The 21670-nt window shown below is 35.6% G+C and overlaps 2 protein-coding genes across 3 annotated transcripts in view; both read right to left on the bottom strand.

The window, feature by feature from the left end:
* Positions 1–3464: 3464 nt before the first annotated feature.
* LOC117414793 (ornithine aminotransferase, mitochondrial-like) lies at positions 3465–13999 on the bottom strand. 2 transcript variants are annotated; one of them, XM_059026225.1, is made up of 10 exons: positions 13866–13999; positions 10677–10914; positions 9931–10155; positions 8942–9037; positions 8609–8736; positions 7534–7656; positions 6888–7016; positions 6561–6674; positions 5198–5342; positions 3465–4845 (listed from the first exon to the last, which is right to left on the bottom strand). In XM_059026225.1, exons 1-10 carry the CDS (start codon positions 13932–13934, stop codon positions 4685–4687), a joined length of 1428 nt encoding a protein of 475 aa, XP_058882208.1. In that variant the 5' UTR covers positions 13935–13999; the 3' UTR covers positions 3465–4684. The 2 variants fall into 2 exon arrangements, with proteins under 2 accessions (XP_058882208.1, XP_033880485.2); XM_034024594.3 differs by lacking the exon at positions 13866–13999 and adding an exon at positions 13411–13530.
* Positions 14000–18159: 4160 nt separating this feature from the next.
* Positions 18160–21670, bottom strand: part of nkx1.2la (NK1 transcription factor related 2-like,a) — a 3679-nt gene continuing 168 nt past the window's right edge. Inside the window, exons 1-2 of the mRNA XM_034026418.3 lie at positions 21469–21670; positions 18160–19918 (exon numbers count right to left, since the gene is read on the bottom strand). The exon at positions 21469–21670 is cut by the window's right edge and continues 168 nt beyond it. Of these exons, the coding sequence (XP_033882309.3) occupies positions 19272–19918; positions 21469–21670 (849 nt within the window). The 3' untranslated portion in view covers positions 18160–19271. The remainder of the gene's footprint in view (positions 19919–21468) is intronic.

Below are 21670 nucleotides of genomic sequence, written 5' to 3'. Positions count from 1 at the left end.
AGCTGCTATTCCCAAGAAGATGCCATGGGACCATTAATGTCCAAGCTGTCGATAGGAGAGGGGTGACTCATTCAAAGCAGACCCTTTACAACATGCCACCACCATAACAGATGCTTGGGCATTGGTTGAGTTCCCTCTGTTAAGCCACAATTACCATTAGAACCCGACTCTTACATCTTATTGGAACACCCTTCCAAGCAATCCTAGCAACCAGAATATCCAAGGACATCATGAAGGAATCTTCTGTGTGACATCGTTGCTAAAAAATACTGTATATAGTTTTGTTTTCTAGAAAATAACCAAGAATTTGAGAAAAGCATATAGTGAATAGCATTCAAGCTATGACTCACTAAATGTATGCATCAGATTTGTGCACTTTAAACAGCCATGTGTAAAGTATTATTTACTCCAATCATAGGCTTGATCCAAACCCTGTCCTAGGTTCTAGGAAAGTGCCCTTAAGGAAAGAAGCATGTGCTTCTTTCAAAGAACTGCAGCATTGCTGAATTCAAATCCGTAGGAGACAGAGTGTCCTCTAATAGTGGTGGGGAAAAGGCAAAAACCACTTAAACACCTGCCTTTGGATCCCTCACAAAAGCAGACGTTGTCTGTATTCAAGGCAATGGTGGAACAAATGATGATTCTTTTTTTAAGTGCCTGCTTTCTTATTATTGATTTCAATGAAGACATTGTTTCACATATGTCAAACTAATTTGATATAAAAACACATGCCTAGCTGCTATTTTGTTGTGTTTGTTTGTTTTCAGCTACATTTGTTTTACAAAAAGCAGCAATCAATGCCAGGCTGTTCAAATTGTAATAAGTTATTGATTCAGCGCAGGGCGAGTTTGCCAATAATGTTTTTTTTTTGTTTTTTTTTTTAAATTCTGAAGACAAAAAAATCATTCTTTGAGAATGCAGCTGTTCAGACAGCACTTTAACCCTTTCTGTACTGCAGATTCTCATCAAGGGTTACGTTTTCCAATCCCATGAAAAGGGTCATGTCATTATTAGGAAGGTTACACCTTTGAACCCTCTCCTCAACAGTGTTTGATTCACCCACAGCCATCATAACATCCAGCTTTTCTGGCCCTGATGCAGCCAATTGAATCACTGCACAGGACTGTCATTGTTAGTGGTTAATAATTAAGGAAATATCCTACAAAGAATCCGACTCCCGGGCCTGTAATGCATTTCAGAAGACACATTTATTTACATGAACATTTCTCTTTTTGGCTGTCAGAGTTTCAAACTTGGCTGCAATAAAATATCCAGTGTTATCTAGGATTGCCCATTTTTACAGTCTTACTTCACACATTTAAAACTCGTTTTAAATAAATATTTCATTTACATTTGTGTCCACTGTGTGTTGCTAATTTGACCATTCACTAAGGTTTCCCATTGCACATTACATCTGAGCTCCAAATTTGGCTGCTTGAGTTGCAATAATAAAGATCTATCAGGTCCTCCAGTGGGTTTCACCCTGTCCTCATACAATTGCTAAAATGCAGGTAGATATGAAAGACCTTTACAATTCATGAGCTCTGTAAGTATGTTTATTTTAAATTCTAGCAGGGTGGAGATATAGAGTCAACATGATTCCCCTCAAAACAACCTGTTTTGTTTTTAATAAATAGTAAACAGAAGAGTATAAAAGAAAGTAGTAAAACCCAGGATTGATGCTTTGATTTAAAATCGAACATGATAATGGGATACTGCAGCTTTAAATAGTAAAGAAAGGGGGGGTGGGGGATCAATAGTTACTATATCCACTGCAAGAGCAAACATTTGAAGCAGGTTTATAAGTTAAACACTTCAGTGCTTTAATGGCCTTGTTTCACAGGCCATTTCACAGATCCTAGTGTGGTTGTCTTTAAAGGTTGTTCAAGGGAAGTTGCTACAATAAAAAACATGGTGGCCACATTGGATGACATCATCAACATACAAAACTGGCTAATAACTCCTTTTAGAGTGCAGATAGAGCCATGGTTACTATGGAACACATATAGTGACCCATGTATGCATTCTGCACTATTTGCTAAAGTGTTTGGTACTGGTACTGAAAGCTGTAAAGCTGCTGGCAACTCTAGTTATTATTATTATTATTATTATTAGGCTTCCAGGCCATAGGCTGGGAAGCCTATTGTTCTTGCTGTGTTTATTTTTATTATTATTATTATTATTATTATTATTTCCGCCAAAATTTGCTCGAAAACTCACCAGATTCACTAGGTTGGTAGATGCTTATGGGAAGATGGAAAATGCTAATGAACATATGTCGTAAGTCATATAGTTTGGCCGCCATATTGTATTGAAAAAAAGCATTTTGCTTAAATGTAAAAATTTGTCTTTCGAAAACCACTTATTGCAGAGTGCTGAAAGTTGGTATAGTTGTTGAGTGATAGTCTAAGATTAACTAGTGTTCGTAAGAAATTGATAGGTTGTGTGGTACCTCTCCCCACGCAGAGACTCTTGCCAAGCATATGTCTGCTGAGGACCAAATTGAGACTTGCGTATCTTTTAATATTTAGTATCAGTACTACTTTATTGTTGTTCTTTTTATTCCTGTAAACTGATTTGAAAGAAAATTGTATATTTTGTTGTACTTCTTTCCAGACAAGTTCTTATCAGTTCCCACAGCTCACCAAAATTATTTAGTGCGTGGGTGGCAATTATACAATGCGTGAAGTCTTACATTTTTCATCCATAGAAGGCAAAAACGTTACAAGTTTGTCACAATTTATATTTGGTTTTGCACATTAAGTTGCTTCTGACCAGCTGAACTGACATGTCCCGACAGAGGTAGAGGCCCGATACCTGTATAATAGAACGAGCAATTCTCAGATTAAGTAATAGAAATTTGAAAAAGCCTATAACCTGTTGCACAATTAACGGGTTTCATGATATGGAATAAAGAAATTGAGTTGATTCAGAAATAAATGTTATTCTAAAAGGATTTATTACCAGTACCCTGTGAGCCCATGAAAAATTCACTGAAAAAGGGAAGCCTAGATATAAGTAGTACACGTTTTGAAGTTGTATCATTCCAACAGGGAATTAATGAGTATTTATACAGGCATTCCTATCTCATGTTATTCATCTAAATTCAGCTTTAACATTAAAAAGGGAAGAAATAAATGTACAATGTAGTTTGTTTCCTCACTGAATTGGTTACAGCACTGTAGTTGAATTTGTGTTATACAGGCTTGCAGGATCAGGTTAACTGGTGCCACCTGCTGTTTAGGTCTAAGAGAGGAAAAAGGTATGGTATTAAATCTCTATCCAAGTTCCCTCCTCAGTATCCAAGCCTCCACCTTCTTGCAAAAGGACATACCTCATACTAAACCTGCTGGACAAAAGAAACAAAAACTATGTACAAGTATCTGACCAAGGATAAATCATGACACTTGAATACCCTAAAATGTACTGTATGTTCAAACCAAAACAAACAAATAAAGCACACATTTATTCAGAGAATATAACACTCTTTAATTTAACATTAATTCTTTAGCAATTTTGAACTGTTAAATTCTGCAAAATACACATAGAAAGAAATGTAATAAATAAAGCACACCAGAACTAGCCTTATACAAAGCTGAATACAGATGTTAACCACTCAGCAAGACAGATGTTAACAGTACTACATTTTACAGCAGCAACAGGCATTATTTATGAAACTTGGGCTACTTCGAATAATTCCTTAAAGAAAAGGTTCAAAATCCAGAATCACAAATAAATATCAGTTTGTTGCATTCACTCTCATTGAACACACATCTCCAAGAAATATAGCCATTCTCTTGAATATCACTAATCAAAAAACTACATTAAAAGGTTTGAAATGCCAATAAAACATTTCCTTACGTAGTCAACGTGTGCTCAAACTAGCCATATATTTAAATAACGTTTATCTTTAAAAGAAATAGCGTGTCAAAATCACACCTTTGCCGATTTGGATTTGCAATATCTTTCAAGTTTCTCAAAAATAAATAAGAAAACCGTGGCGTTCAGCTCCCCAATGGCTTTTGACATCACCAAAAGGCCATTGCGTATCTAGGATTTCTGATCTTAAGCATTTACCTGATAAATCCCCAAATGACAAATTAGGGTTCAACCCAATTTCACCCGTGACCAGCGGCAAAAAAACTTTAGTTAATCTAAAATATCTTCATTACTGTTGTGCATATATATTAACCTGTAAACAGTAAAAATCAGAATCCCTAAAACACTCAATGGCTGTGCAGTGATGCCTTAAATATCATATATCCTTCAAATAACATTTCAAAGGCTTTGCATATATATTGATGTATTACATGTTTATAGGGGTCAAACATTACCAGGAAAGACGAACACATGAACGTGCTCAAATTACTATTTATTTTATATATATATTTATATATATATATATATATATATATATATATATATATATATATATATATATATATATATATATATATATATATATTATATATATATATATATATATATATATAGCTTATTTTGTTTTTGCTTGCAACGGCTTGTGTACATTGTTGAGTTTGTTGGTAAGGATTTTGAGAGATCATACACATATAAATCACACAATATTTAAATAAACTGGTTTTGGGGAGGCTTTTAAATAATACAACTACAGCAACCAAAAAAATTCCAAGACAAAAATAAGTGACCTATAAGCAGGTAAAGTCTAAAAGGACAAGATTGTCTTCTGAATGATTTCAGCACACTCTCGCACTTGATCCTCCTTGATCACAAGAGGCGGTGCTAGTCTAATGATGTCCCCGTGAGTGGGCTTTGCCAGGAGCCCATTATCACGCAAGCGCAGGCATACCTTCCAGGCATCGTAGCCTAACAATACACACACAAAAAAAAGTTAGGGTTAATATTTATATAATAATGTTAATATAATTGACTATTCACCTACAGCAGTGTGGTCTGTTGGGAAAACGAGAGTTGAAAATAAGTGGCCTATGTACAGCCACAGCGGTACTATGCCATTAAATGTGTCTGTAGCAGAACTCCTAGTTCAGTAAAGATAAATACAAGTTACTCAAACGCTGTAAAACTGAGCACAAGGCATTGGGGGGCTTCACTGGAAACCAAGTTGCATATATCCTGTTGGAGGATATCCATTCGGTCATAAGCAACCTGAAACGTTTGGGTAATGATTTCATAGAAGGGAGTCCATTCAGAAGTATACCTTTGGTTTCTTTGATGACTATGGCGTTCAGCAATCCTTTCCCTCGAACAGCCATTACAATGTCGCTGGGCAGTTTCGTCAACTCTGATCGAAGGACTTTTCCCATCTTTTCTGAATTTTCAGCCAGCTTTTCTTTTTCAAGAACCTGCAATTTGAAGATTTGAGATAGATAGATAGATAGATACAGATAGATAGATAGATAGGATAGAAAAAAAAAAAAAAAAACACACTTCAAACAGATGAATGGATTAACCTTCCTGTTACTCTCCCTGGCTTTGAAAGCCTCTACTGTGTTTGGATTTGCAATGCTCAACTTACTTGGTCACATTTCTTTAATTCTTAAGCGACTGAACAGTTAATTTGAAGCCAAGATAAGAATCTGTGCAAGCTGGAGATTGCTGGAAACAGGTGGGGGTACAGGTCAAAAAGAGATTTCTGTTAGTCTGTATGCTAGATAAAGACTCAAGGCAAAGAGCATCTTAAAGCCTAGCTGCTTAACTGTCTGTTTTAAAACTGCTCAAACTGTGGGAAATGTAACCAACGAGTGTCCTGCAACTTGTATGCCAAGAATAACTGGGAAAAGCAAGCTTTTCTACATGTGGCGAATTTAGAAATATGATTCTGTACAGCAACAGGGCTTGTCATAGGCCCAGACACAATGCAACCAATTAGCTTAGAACATGCATAGTATGCAAGCTGAATAAAGTGGTCAGTGAATATTAAAAGACTACCTGGGATGCAGACAAAAGAGTCACTCGGGATTTAAATCTTTTGAAGACATCTCCATCCTGACCTGAGAGGGCTCCCGATATCCGAGGTAGTATTGATCACACTATGCGGATATTGATGTCCAATAGACTTTTATATTTAGTCTAGATGGGCAGATTCAAAGCAATAACTGCTTTGAATCAATATTGGTTGTATTTGAATAATAAATGCTGTTAACCGATACCCGTGTCATGCTCTTAATTATGGAAGATCAAGGCAAAGCATGTCTTACAAATGTCTTATGTAATAATGAGAAGAATACTTTCATTAAAACACATTAGAAAAGTAACCAATTCCCCTTCCAAGACATATATTTCTACAGGGGTTGCTACACAACAAGGTTATTTCCCCACAATCAAGGATCTATCAGATGTCATCTACCACTACAGCAGATTACTTTATGGACAAAATCCTGCTTTTATGGTTTGTATCAGAAAAACTTGTTTCACTGCAGTTAAACAATTGATGTACTGCAGTAGAAAAGGACCCCCAGCCCCACCCCCCGAAAAAAAAAATGGTTGTTCACCTTAAAATAATAAAATAAAGTGTTGAAACTTTATATGGATACAGATAGATGGATAAAATAAATACACACCTCAAGAGCTGCAATAGCTACCCGGCATGCCAATGGATTTCCTCCGTAAGTAGAGCCATGTTCACCTGGCTTAATAGTCAACATGACCTCATCATCACACAGCACTGCAGAAACCTGTATTTAAAAAGGAAAAGCTTAATGGAGCAAACAAAGATTTGGATTATAAACATCTTGGGGAATATTTGGTAATGTATTTTGCAATCACAGATTTCCTAGTACTTAAAAAGAAGTTTCAGAGAAACACCTGCTGCTAAAAACATTGTTGCATTTTACAAAGATTTTGGGTGGTGTAGCCAGATAAACCAGATCTGTGTTTCAACTACTTACTGGATAAGCTCCTCCTGACAAAGCCTTGCCTAGCATAACAATATCAGGCCTGACGCTTTCATGGTCAACCGCCAGTCTCCGGCCAGTCCTAGCCAGCCCTGTCTGTACCTCGTCCGCAATAAACAGGACCTGAAAATTGAAGAGAATTTTAAGCAGTCCACCTTTTTATACTATCCTATATTTAGCTGATAAATGGACACACATACTAAAGAAACAGTCAAATGTTTATACAGAAAAGGTCTTTGTATAAAAGCTAAAAACAGTCTAGCTTTATTACCAGCACACAGATGGACAACCATGGATGACAGCAGTGTTGCCACTGTCACACTTCACATCTGACAACAAGATGGCAGTGTGAGCATCCAATGCCTGCAGAAGTAGGAAGTGCATGATTAAATGCAAGAGCTTTCCTTACCCGAAAAAAACAGACCACATGGTCAGCAGAAGAATCCACCAATATACACCACACTACCACCTGCTCACCAATCAGGTGGTCACAAGAGGCCACAAAAATGCAAGTGAACCATGGTAACATTAGGTTGTACATACACATAATGCCCCTTTGTTGTTTTCACACACGCTCTTTAAATCCATGTTCTTTTCTATTCATCAAGAGGACAGCAGTTGAGAGGAAATATAAACTTACATTGTGTCTGGTGCACAGCTCTCTCACTTTGGTCAAGTAGCCTTCATCAGGAACAAGCACTCCCGCTTCACCCTGAATGGGTTCCACCATGTATGCTGCAACATTCTGATCCTGAAGTGCACGCTATTCAAATATGAAGGCACAGCATTGTTTATATTTACCTGTCCCCCTACCAAACAGACAATCACTCTGTTGACTTCCAAGTCCATAAATCCGTTTTCCAATTTAATGTTGAGAACAATCATCTTGGACTTATATATATAAATAAGGTTTAATTAATAAATATAAATAAATAAATAAATAAATAAATAAATAAATAAATAAATAAAATAAAACAAACTTATTATATATATATATATATTTTTTTTGTATTTATATATATATATATAATATATAAATTAAATAAATAAATATATAATGTGTGAATATATATTTATTTATTTATATATTATATAGTATATATTTATATATTATATATAAATAATTTATTTATATATAAATTTATTATTATTATTTAATATATATATATATAGATTTATTTATTTATTATATATATATAGATTTATTTATTTTATATATATATATTATATATATATATATATATATATATATACATACACACACACACACACATATATACATACACACAAAAAACACATTCTTTTTTGCGTTTTATAACCACATAAGATGCTTTGGGTTGTCGTTATAATACAGTTTTAAATTCCTTGCTTGTTGGCTTGTGTACATTTGCATAAAATATCCATTTCAATAGGCATAATACTATATTAAAGCAATGCCATCCAATGCAGATGGAATTACCATGGATTACTGACTTTTGGCAGGAATAGGGAGCAGAAATTCTGCTGTGGACAGTATTATTGCAGTATTCTTCCAAGTAAAGCAGTACCTGAACAGACCACCCCCTGTAAATGACTCTTTACAGCTGCTTTTGCAATATTTAACATTGCATCTTCCCTTCTCAAATACACTTTGCACAATGCATTTGAGTAAATCTAGAAAAATGAACATTCTAGGAACGAGATGTGAAAATCTTTATTATTATTTTTTCCTGTACCTCCAGAGCTGGTATGTCATTGTACGGGATAATTTCAAAACCAGGCATGAACGGACCAAATCCATCATAACTGCTGGGATCTGAGGAACTGGAGATAGCAGCTAATGTCCTCCCCCAGAAATTGCCATCTGTAAATCAAAAAAAAAAAAAGAGTCTAGTCCACAGATCAAAGTCCAAATATTGAGCGGATACATTTCAAACAAAAACTAGTTTCTTCTGAAATGACATATATAATATGCGGTTGATAAAATAGGGTAATACCATCTTCTTGGACACCAACATAAATCGAACACAGAAATATGGTACTAGGAGAAGTCTCATTTTTCAACCTACTTGCAAAGATAATTTTTGCTTTGTACTTTGGAACTCCCTTGACAGTGTATGCCCATTTGCGGGCCAGCTTGCAAGCAGTTTCTCCAGCTTCTACACCTACAAGAAAAAAAAAACAACAAGTTAGCTAAAACTCAGTGATTCCACAGCCTAATACTATATTTGCGCTGGCTACTTTATTAAAAAAATATTGATTATTTTCGGGTATCATTCAGTCAATTTTGTCGTATTATTGTACTATAAGGTGATACAGAACATAATAGCTATACATATGCACAAAAAAAAAAAAAAAAAACGTATTCCTTTTGTTGTGACATCGTAAAAAATATGTACCCAGGTGCTGGCTTATTACACTCCGGTTCCATGCAACAGTTATGATGGTGACCAAAATGTGTGCGAGTACCGTTGTCTAGAAAAAATAGTGAATTGAGAATTGCATTAAAAAAAATGCAGAACATCAAAAAACAAAAATGGACGTGCATTAACAAAACGCCCTGAAAACGTAAAGAAAATTTAAATAAAGCAATAAGCTCAATAATTAAGCTAAAAAGGAAGTGAAAAGGATACCGTTTACTTTTTTGTGAACGCCAATAAACCTACATTATCTTTCATAAGCATAGTAATTTACCATAATAAAAAACAGTAATGAAAAACAATGTAGAACATAAAAAAGCACAACCAGATATAGTCAACGAAACTCGAAAGACGACACATTATTCAAATTTTTTGTCGTATTATATATTTAAGGGAAGGCAGGTTTATTTTTCCGTTAAAAGTGCTTTCTAGGGAGAACCCTGGGGATATCGGAAGTTATGGATGAGGTCTATTTTAACATTTCTCAAGTCTGCTACAAAAGCCATCTTTAAGTTTAGCCTTCCCACATCAAAATGTATTACGTTCTGCAAGCAAATAATTGACATGTATTTACCACTATATTTTAGTTTAAAATAGAAATGGCTTAAAATGCTAGTGGTTGAAAAAGGTTATTATACCTGTATTCATTGGCAGCACTTTGTTGTATTTGAAGAGACTAGTGATGTACTCCTCATACTCCCCCAGCACATCATTGTAAAATGCTCGCGAGGTCAGTGTAAGTCTTGTGGCCTGTGCATTCAGAGCCGCAACGATCTTTGGATGGCAGTGACCCTGATTCACTGCACTGTAAGCACTCAGAAAGTCAAAATACCTTCTGCCTTCAACATCCCACACATAAACTCCTGCAATGAAAAAAAAGTAACATTTCAGATTGTGCCTTTGGTGACCTAGAGAACGTAGAATTATTATCACAATTTCTTTTATTTGTTACCACGTAGTACTGTAGCATAACACTCTCAACAAGTACTTTGTTGTTTTACTATCCTTATTTAGGCCACATTTCCTTCCTGTTTCACAAGTCATAGGATCACACCAGAGCCTTTGGAAGCTTGTTTGGGTGGTAAAGTGCGGTTCTATAACCTTCAACTCAAAATGCTGGGGCATGACAAATGGGCTTCACCACAGCCATAGTCTGGAAGGCACACAAGAGTAGCAGCAAATTACTGAATAATGGGCGTTACATTAAAATGTCAGACTTATTTGTGTTATTTTTTTAAAGCATTGGTTACATACTTGGGGGTAAAGCAACCCAAGCACTACTGTTGGCCACAAATGTTGAAACTTTGCTGCGCATCCGTTATTTGATTTACCAAAGAAAATATCAAGACAATTCCAGCCTTACTTTGGTTATACAATTACATACCTTCACCACGCTCCAGAGCCACAGGCAGCGGGTGGTAATTGTGGGCACCATATTTTGCCTCCCGAGCAAACACCTCATCTGCAGATAAGGATTTCTCCATATTCTTAAGCTTTGAGGCAGCCGTCGATGCAGGACGGACCACCATGTGCACTTGGCGGCTGAGCACTGGCGTAGCCAAGCTCGCACAAACACTCAGCTTGGAAAACATCTTTGCAGGGCTGTTTTTTGAAGAGCGTATCTACAAGGGGAAAATAAAAGTATTATTAACAGCATTTAATTTTTATTTCAGCTACCTGGTTTACTTTAACACATGCAGGAGCCATGAGTGTCACCGAGAAGGTATGACCAAACCTTTAGTTGTAAAACAGTCTTAATTACAAAAACAGATCTTGGCTGCTGCTGTTTATCTGTTTTTAGAAAACTCAGCTACTGTATTAGCTCAAAATGGCACCCCACACAGAGCAATGTGATAACATAGCACTTCTTATTCAAGCAAAATACAATGAGGGTGCTGGACTGCATTCAGAATACTACCCCATCGGCATTTTAGCATAAATACATGGTAAAGATTACAAGGTTTACAACTCAAATATCTAACAGTCCTGCTACCCTGCAGTATGATATGAACCTGGATGCCAAAATTTCACAGAATGCAAGAAAAGTTAATAAATACAATTCCTAAAACAAATATTTTGTCCAAAGATTATTATTGACCTTCAGCAAGGCTGGAATGCATGTTTCTTACATTTTGGGGAGTTGAATTATAGGGACATTATATATAAGTTACTGTGACAAGTTGCACACATGCAGTTGGCAAGGGCACTACATAGTTCAAGATTTCTCTGATCCACATATACTGGCAAAATCAACTCGTGGCGACACACTTTCTACATGGTCACTTTAATAAAAACTAACCCAAGGACAAGACCTGGGGATCAATTTTATAATTACAGCAGTATATTGTATCGCTGAAGTTACAATTATGTTTTGTTCACTTACAATTATGCTGCAGTAACTGCAATTATGATTAGTTATACTAAAAAGCAACAAACTACACACATTAATATGCAATAATCACAGGTACAAATTCAGAAACATAAAATAAAACTTATTTTTTCAGACAAATTGGATCACTGAAAAGTGGTTTAAAATACCACTTGTAATTTGGGCGATATAGGGTTTACCCACTTCTCATATAATGGACAGACGAAGGACCTATACTTTTGCTGTGACCAGCGACGTGTCTTATTTGTTGCTGCGCGCTCACTTCATAAAAATCACACGCACAGCACTCATCTAGCTTTGGACCCTGAGAATATATTTTTCTGGATATTAATGCTGCACCGCCGCAGAGGTGTCAATCGCCTGCTTTGCGTATCAGTTTGGACGGCAGGGAAATCCTATTGGTTAAGAGAAGCAGAGCTAACTTGTCTAAGAGACTATAGACATTTGTATTTTTTTATTTTTTATTTTAAATGGTGTTGTAAAGATGATGTCGTCTCTACCAGTTTTAAGACAGCAAGGTCAATTGTATTGTAGGGATTTATGTACTAAAAAATTGATACAATTTATTCCCATTTATTTATTTTTTTATTAGACCCCTAGATCCCGCTTAACTTTGCAACAGTATCCTAACTTTTATTCTTTCCTTTGTGTATTGCTGTCAACTTGCAGCCCGTATTATTAGTAGTAGTATTATTATAATTATTATTATCATCATCAAAATATTTGAAAGCGCCGTCTTCTCATCATCAGTGGACGGGCACTGGCATGTCTTAAAACGCATTGGTTATTGCTAGTTATAGAGTATATAGTAGGACATGGACTTTTAGATTAACTGCAAAGGTGTGTGCTTACTGCGTTTCTCTTCATTTTACCGTAGATAATACTGTTAGAAAGCGCGATGTTTCTTCTTTGGTTTGGTAATTCATAGGAAAGCGCTGAAAGGATGACAAGTGTAGTCGGACGATGTTTAAAAAACTACAATGTCAACCCAAGTTCCTACCATATACTGTCTGGCCTGGACTAGCACCACCACCGGTTGAAATCCTACTCATATGTATCGTAAAAAACTAACACATGACGTACTAGAAGTATAAATTCTAAAAATATAATGCCCCTAAATAGTATTAGAACAGGGGCCTAAACAAAACAGCAAATGAATGAACCCGCACATACGACACTGCAGTAGTGGTTTGGAGTATCCACCTGCAAATGCAGCGACTCCTGGAATTAAATTCATAATAAAAACTAAAAAGCAACAAGAAATCTCACAATGTTATACCTAGTAGTGGTAAGGTAACATTTTCTGTTTTTGTAGTTTACTGCATATATTACTAAACGCAACAGTGAAGTCAAGTTACATCATTCTTCATGCGGTAAGCCGGCTGGGTCGTAGTTGTGTCACAAAAACAAAATTGCTGCACAAAAACGCAAGTCAAATTCAATACCAACTAACCATGCCGTCGAAAATGTAAACTTACTTACTGCTTAACACACTGGTGTGAAAACTGATTAGGCAGAGACAACTAATAGTTATTTAACTGGCAAGTATGGTATTAGGTTACATTATGATGTTCGTTTTGCACTCTTGAGATACCAAACAGGCATGACGTATGCTGTTCTATTAACCGTGCTTCTTTAAATTATTACCTCCTTCCGACTTCTTTGTGTCAATAACTATGTCTAATAACGTACCCAGTTATTTTAACCGTTTATCCGTTTCAAACATTACCTGTATATTTCAACGTCTAGCAAACACGTTTCCTTCGGTTACTCCCGGCTCGCTCCTGGCAGACTCACTCAGGCGGTAAGGGGAGGGGGGGTCTAAATATTTATCTGGCTCAAACGTCACTCGTAATGACGTCTAGACGTAGGGGCGGTGTCATGGCAAATTTCTCTCCCCCTGGCATGTCACATGTCAGCGTACGAGTCACGTGACGATTAGGTTTCGCAATGCAAAGAGAGGATAGGGTAAAACATATATCTGCTTTTTATAGCGTAATATTTAGTCAAAGTTACGTTTGCGTTTTTATTGCTATTTAATCGTATTATTATTAGGTTATTTTTTTTATATTGATCGTTTTTTTGTGTCATAAATAGTTGGTTTTATTTGATTGAATAAGCCTTTGCAGTAAATATAAAATACATGTAATATTGTTTAATTACGGTACAAATAAACGTACGTACAAAAAATGTTTCTTTAAATCCTTGGCTGGTAATGGTGGATTTTTGCGCGCTGCTCAAACAATTCAACATGCTATAGTCGTAATTTTCGTAAGCTTTAGTGTAAGAGGTCCCGGGTTCGCGCCCGCCCTCCGCCTGTGTGTGGATTGCCTCTCCCAGTGTGCTGCGCTTGCCTGCGGCGGGAACTGAGGTTCGCCGCAATGTTGTTAAGTTGATAAATCGTGGTTTCTAATTGATGAATAGTGTTTTAACTAGCGCAATTAAGACTAACCTTAACTTACACAGACTAATTGAAAATGTGCCAATAATTTTGTGCTCCACAAATTTTGTCATTTACACCAATAGAGCAGTATCATTAATATAGGTTATATAGTAGCTAAATTGTATATTATGAGAAATAGTTAGGGAATGTTTAAAATTGATTTAAAGGAATGAGCAGGTCAAAAGGTTTAATCTTTAGCAATGTTCATGCATGGTCTTGCACTAAATCTGCTAACAAATTTGTCTCAGTTTAAACATCTAACTTGTCATAAAAACTGCAGTAATATACCCTTGTATATGTTGCCACTTCGTAGTGTTTGTTAGATCATTGGCATCATCTCTTCTCAAAGCAGAATTGCAGATTGGTTGTTGTTTCTGATACTTAGCTATAGTAAGTTCCTTTGTTATCAATAATACTGTATATGCAATTGTTAAATATGTATGAAGCCAAATTATATAATATGCATTAAAATAAGAATGTTTCTTCCATAACTTCAAACACTCAAAAGTACAAATTTGGAACTTGAAGCAATGTGATTGTTAACCACTACATATTGTCCCTGACTTTAGTGTGTATAATTCAGGCTTTTAACTAATTAAGCATACAGGATGTCAGATTTGTGTAAATGCTAGAGTAGAAGTCAATCTAGATCCGAGCTGTCCAGCTTTAGTGCTGGTGAACCCTTAACAGAGCACTGCATGGATAGCAGAAATCTGAATGTAAAGTAGTCAGAACCGAAAACACATTCACAAAAAAGGCACAATATGTTGAAAAATGTAAGAAACTTTATTTTCTGTATTCTTCACAATAGAACAAGTCGATCAGATTGCATATGTCCATTGTAAAGTCCTATCCAGTTCTTAATGTGTGAGCAGTGGTGGAAAAAGAGACCTATACTGTAGGTCAGCATTGTGCTAAAAAACAAACCTCACTCACCACATCAAGGTCCTGACTGAGTGGGGTGTTAGGAGTAGGATTAACAGAACTTTAAAATGCCTTCTCACATAACAGCAGCAGTGTGGAGTAGTGGTTAGGGCTCTGGGCTCTGGACTCTTGACCGGCAGGTTGGGGGTTCAATCCCCAGTGGGGACACTGCTGCTGTACCCTTGAGCAAGGTACTTTACCTAGATTGCTCCAGTAAAAACCCAACTGTATAAATGGGGAATTGTATGTAAAAATATTGTGTTATCTGTATAATGTGATATCTTGTAACAATTGTAAGTCGCCCTGGATAAGGGTGTCTGCTAAGAAATAAATAATAATAATAATAATAATAATAACCCACAAAAAAGAAGGACTTTAAAGAGGCTGCCTGTCTAAAAATGATTACCAATTTATAGTGACGTGTGTTATCAGTAAATCATATGGACATTTCATACTCTTAACTTGTATACTTCTTTAATATCAATTAATAGGAATGGAAATCAAATTTCAAATTGAAGCTTATACTGTATGAAACATGTACATGTAGAAAGTTGTGTATTACTTCAGAATTACATCTACTGTGCTTATATCAGGTTACACCCACCTTATTAGGCACAATTTCACTTAAATACAATGAATGATCACCTCCCTAACAGGTCTTTCTGGTTCACAATGACAACATTAAACAAGGTGGGTGTAAGAACCAGGGTTCCTAGTTGTTTTCCACAATAATAAAAAATGAAATTCTCCGATTACAAAAAAAAAAAAGAAAAATCTGCGTTATTCCGCAAGTGAAATAAAAGGGCTAAAAATGAGTTTTCCCTGCCACATTATAAGACACACAAACAGAACTATTGGGTAACAGTTAACACAGGAAGTATTTATTGTTGTTCTTGTTACACTTGCTGTCTCTGTGTTGTATTTAAGTTTATAGCTTTAATTATTATTCAAGTGTAACCTTTTATTAGTGTACGCAGTGTGGAGTAGTGGTTAGGGCTCTGGACTCTTGGAGGGTTGTGGGTTCAATCCCCAGTGGGGGGACACTGTTGCTGTACCCTTGAGCAAGGTACTTTACCTAGATTACTCCAGTAAAAACCCAACTGTATAAGTGGGTAATTGTATGTAAAAATAATGTGATATCTTGTAACAATTGTAAGTCGCCCTGGATAAGGGTATCTGCTAAGAAATAAATAATAATAATAATAATAATGTGTAAGTTGCTTTGGATAAATGTGTCTGCTAAACACATAAATAAAATAAAAATGGTTTAACTTTCAAATTCTAAGCAAGTTACAAGCTTACGAGCACCATTAATCAATAAAACAAACATACTCAGTATATGGACCTGACAGATAAAACAAAAGGAAAGATAACATTACAATAAATACTTCAATGAGTGGAGGTTTGTAAATGAATGTTTTTTAAGAGTGAGCTAAAACCTATTCAAAAGAATTAGAAAAGCATCCATTGTAATACAGCCCTTGAAAAGGCCACTGACACTACTGACATGCTGTGGAAAACTGTCTCTGCCCTTTATACTGGTCATTTCTTAGAAACACAGACTCCTAAGTTACATCATTTTCATATATTTATTTTTTCTTTCTTTAATACAAATTCTGTTTTCTGGTACTCACATTTCTGCTATTAGTTATTTAAACAATTTTACAATTTCAAATAACCTATGTGTGTGTGTGTATATATATATATATATATATATATATATATATATATATAGATAGATAGATAGATAGATAGATAGATAGATAGATAGATAGATAGATAGATAGATAGATAGTTCAAATATAAGAAATACAAAAATAAATGAACCAATAGTTCAGCACTTTACAAGGAACAAACACACCGTGGATGACCTAAAGTTTGTGCAGTACAGTATAAAAGAATAAAATAAATGCATAAATATAATAGATACCATGCCTGAAAGTTTAAATAGAAAGGAACAGTAGATCATTACATCATTAGCTATATAGTGAATGCCATCACAAAGACATTAAATTCAAAGACAAATACATGTGTGGTTACCATGTCATCATAAGCCTATAAATATCTCCACTGTTTGTTTTCAGTTCACTTTCCCTTGACAAAGGCATGTTATACATACCAAAATGTTGGGAGGGGCACTGTTTAATCATTTAATACAATCTGGGTTATGCAAATGAAGAGGGATCCACACACCTGAGGGATGTGTTCTGCAGAAAATTGAACTAAAGGCAATACTAGATAACAATTACTGTGTGTGCTGGTTGCAAAGTTTAATGCACGCAGGTATCTAATATGCACTAATATCTATTCTATGTTTTTTATAGATCAGGCTGCAAATGTTTTGGGTCCTGTCAGATATACAGTACCTGTTAAGCGTCTTGCTTATTATAATCAATTATAGGATTGTGCTTGTACTATGTTTGTGTAATCGGTATGGAATGAGAGCCATCCTAAAAAGGGTGTGCTTTAAAAAACTTTCCCATAATGATATAAAGTCAATATTGCAGAAACTCTGTATTGTGTAAAAACAGCAATAGCACACTGGTGTTATAGGATCATTTAACACGAGTTACTGAGTTATTTAAAGAATGTCTTTATTCATGAATACAATAGTTTGACATTCATCTTGAAAAATAAAGCTTTGTGAAGAGGGCCCATAATCTGGAGGCCGGTGTTGGAATGTAGCTCTAAAGCAATGGGTTTGGTGATCTCAAAAACTGCCACACCAGTTGGCAAAATCTGACATGATTGGCTATTTCTGCTTTTGACTAAATGGTAAGGGTGTTCAGGTCATTCAAATAACAAACATCAAAACGAATTAAAATTAAAAATTAAAATGAATCAATAAATACATTGATTTGTTTAAGGTCTTTGTGTAAATGTTTAAGATATAATTGTGATTGTTTTGTTTCTTTACCACTGTTTTATCAAAGGAATGTGATTCAAAGAGCAGTGGGTTTGTGAAGGGCACTGGGTTGCATGAGGTCTAGATGTACTAGCAGGGCACAGATTGTTCTTAGTTGTACATAAGCTGACAGCATTGTATCAACAAGAGCCATTTACTCAATAGCAGAAGAAACTGCTATAAACACAGATACTTACCCTTTGCCATGACATCACCCACTGATATGCTATACATGCTGCTTGATATTGAATGTGCAATTGCATACTATGGTCAATAGAGGACACACTGGGCTAAGTTAAAATTGCATATGTTTTTACTCTTTAATAGATTAAAAGACATACACAGAATTCAAATTACTTTGGAAAAAAGTTTACTGTTTCTTAACATTTACCAACAAACAATGACACTTATTTTATAAAACAAACTTTATGCTGTTAACAATCTTTAGTCCTAAATTTCCAGCAAAACGTGTTGCACATAAATACTCATTTTGTGTACTTTAATACATCTTTCTTGAAAGCAATCATAGGTGTTTAAAAATAATAATAAGTGCAGTTTTGACATGTATATACCAACATGTGCATGTATATCCAAAAAGGTGGAATGAATTATCTTAAACATGTAATATTATATCTGATACATTATATCTTGTGGGTTTTAATTGTTTATGTAAGGATACTCTTTACCGCTGTAAATGTAAAATTAGAGCTATCAGTAACCTAAATGAAGTAGCTCACCATGACCTACATCTTTATGTAAAAATGTCAATTTAACATACAGGTAGATGGACAGATGCCTTCATGAATCCCCAGATTCAGATATATTCTCAAGGTGCTAAAGTATGTCCAGACCAAATTTCATCACAATTGAAAGCACTTCTCTAGATATGTAAAAGTGTAATGTGACATATGGATGAAGAGGTAGATCTCAACACATCCTCAGATAAGAATGAATTAAAGACTGGCGTAAACACTTCCGTATTTGGAAGTGTGCATCTCTGTGGTGGAAGCATCAAAAGCAGTGAATTAATTTTCATATCGTTTCAAACAAATGGATAGTATAGGCAACATACTACAGTTCTACTCATTACAAATACCAGCACAATAATGCATACTTTTTCAAAAATAGAATGATTCCTGAAAATGCAAATGAAAGTCAATATGCTACAGACTGAACATATCGTTCAAATTAGACACCTTCATTATTAGCAACAAGTTATGATTCTTTTCTTTTTTTGTATTTTATTATTTACAATGGTAACTATCCCATGCTTGTTCCTGACCCTTCTTAAAGTACGGTACCTCCATTGTTTAGTAGTTCATAAATGCGGTGTGTAAAATGACAGTGGCAGGTAAGCCGTGTTTAAAAATGGATTGAGGAGTCCTCCAGTGGATGATAACGGCACTGCACCAGTTGTGGGAAAGAGCATATTCCCTGGGCTGAAAGTGTGAAAAGTCTGGAAGTTGAGACCACCGGACCCAGGGTGATTTGGACTACAACCGACAGTGGTGAGTGAGTTGGCTCCAGTCTGTATTGTACTGTCGGACCCTGGGTTTTGCTTCTTCCACTTGGTCCTCCTGTTCTGAAACCAGATTTTGACTTGGGTTTCCGTCAGGCTGAGAGACAAGGCGAGGTTGAGGCGTTCGCACACCGACAGGTACCGTGTTGATCTGAATTTGTTTTCCAGCGCCACCAATTGCTCGTAGGTAAAGGCAGTCCTCGCGCGCCTCGGCTTTGCGCAACCTTGATCGGACCTGCTGCGTCTTTTTTGTTTCAAGGAATCCTGAGAATCGTCAGCTGAGAAATCATCAACTTCGAGTTCGCCGTTGTCATCTCCGTCTTTGATATCTGTCTCCAATGAAACCTCGGGTTCTTCTTTATCAGACAGTATGGAGCATTCCGCGGTTTTGTCTGAGTGGCCCTTTTGTACTTCAGAACCAAGTTGTTCGTCTCTTTCTTCTTTACCTGCAAAAACAAACATTTTGAATTTAAAAAAAAATAAGAATTATTTTTTTTTTGTTAAATCAAAAAACCAACAACATTGTTTTCATACCAGACATACGCCTCAAAATGTTACTGTCCATTTACATCAATTGCCTGTCCTTCTTTTACTGTGTGTGCTGTTGTTCACGAAATGTGTCGAATTGTGTTAAAATGTTATCTGATATTATAGTATAACACTGCAGTATTATCTACACTGAAACAAATGTTGCAAACACAACTCTGATGTGGACAACACTGTTAAAAACACAACAGAATTATTGTGAGGTTACCACATTATGTATGTACAGGGCGACGAAAATATATGTTCATCATCGTGTGAACAATACATGTATTATAGCAAACAGAACAGGATAGTTATGCAGTTAGATTTAATCTCATAAATAATCTCATAAACTAGTTTACTATGTTTTTTTTTAATTGCCTCTATTAGTTCTCTATCTCTTGTGCAATTTCTTTTAAAACACGTGTTTTCGTCTATAAACTAGAAAACGATGTGCACTAATATACTAGCCTATAACAGGTAATTTATTATTTAATGTTAGAATAGTGTTTTTAATGCTCTTACTTGATAAATCTACACAGACACATACACTATCTGTTGCGCTTTCTACAGCCAATTAAAACAAAAATCCTACCTGATTTAGCTCATAGTGGAAAAAACGTAATCCCTTAATTATTTATGAATCAGAAAATCGCTATAAATGTCATGTTGTAGAAAGCCACACATACCAAATCCAGCACTCCCTATCTGCCCACGACGTGCTAATGGAGTTTCATATTTGTTGGCAGATCGATAAATGTAATCTATTAAAGATAAGTTTTAATCGAACAATATTTAGGATCAGACATGGATGGGGTTTGAAGTTTGTACCAGCAAGGTGCTAGAAGTAGATATGCAGGAGTCAGTAATGGGATATCGATCAAAGTGAGCTGAGGCATCCTCAATGGGACGATTTAAACAATTACCCAGTCTGACTGTCGCGGTGTCAATCACTTGCAACTGAGGATAAACAACTAAATGCGATTGCTTCAAAGGAAATAAGTTACGTCAAATGGAATTAAGCAACGTCAAGAATACACTAAGTATAGGTACTTACAATATGCATACTGTACTATTTAGAATAAAGATAAGGTATAAATATTTAAAAAAAAAAAAAAAACTTTAACCCTTGCATTTTAAAAAGCCACCGCTATCACTGAAAATGAAAATGAAAAGAATTATTTAAACCTACATTTTTATTTAAATAATCTGTTTAACAAAAAAGACCACAATTTCGGTATTCTGATGCTTTCTTCCCATAAAAAAAAAAAGAACTATAGCCTACTGCTATACTATTTTGGGTCTTATCATGGTCAACATCTGCTTTCCTTGCCTTAAAAAAAAACACGTTTCTTAACACTTAACATAATCTACTGAATTACTTCACCAACACCCGCCTCTGATACAGATAACTCCAGTATCCTTTATACAGTACAGGACATTAAAATAATGCCTGTTTGTTTTCCCTTACCACGCTGCTGGTCTTCAGAGTTCCAATCTGTTTCAGCACCATTCTTAGCCACTTTCTCCAAAGTTTCCTCCTCGTTTTGTGAAAGCCTCCGTGTACCAGTGCCTCTGGTCTCTGGTGAGTAATTGATCTGGTTTTTACAGGTGAATTTATTTGGGTCCAGGATGTCTAGGATGGAGAAGGATATTCTATGAGTGGGTGGCAT

Source organism: Acipenser ruthenus, chromosome 7 (assembly GCF_902713425.1).
Source record: "Acipenser ruthenus chromosome 7, fAciRut3.2 maternal haplotype, whole genome shotgun sequence".
NCBI lineage: Eukaryota > Metazoa > Chordata > Actinopteri > Acipenseriformes > Acipenseridae > Acipenser > Acipenser ruthenus.
This window is presented reverse-complemented; position numbering and strand designations above follow the sequence as displayed.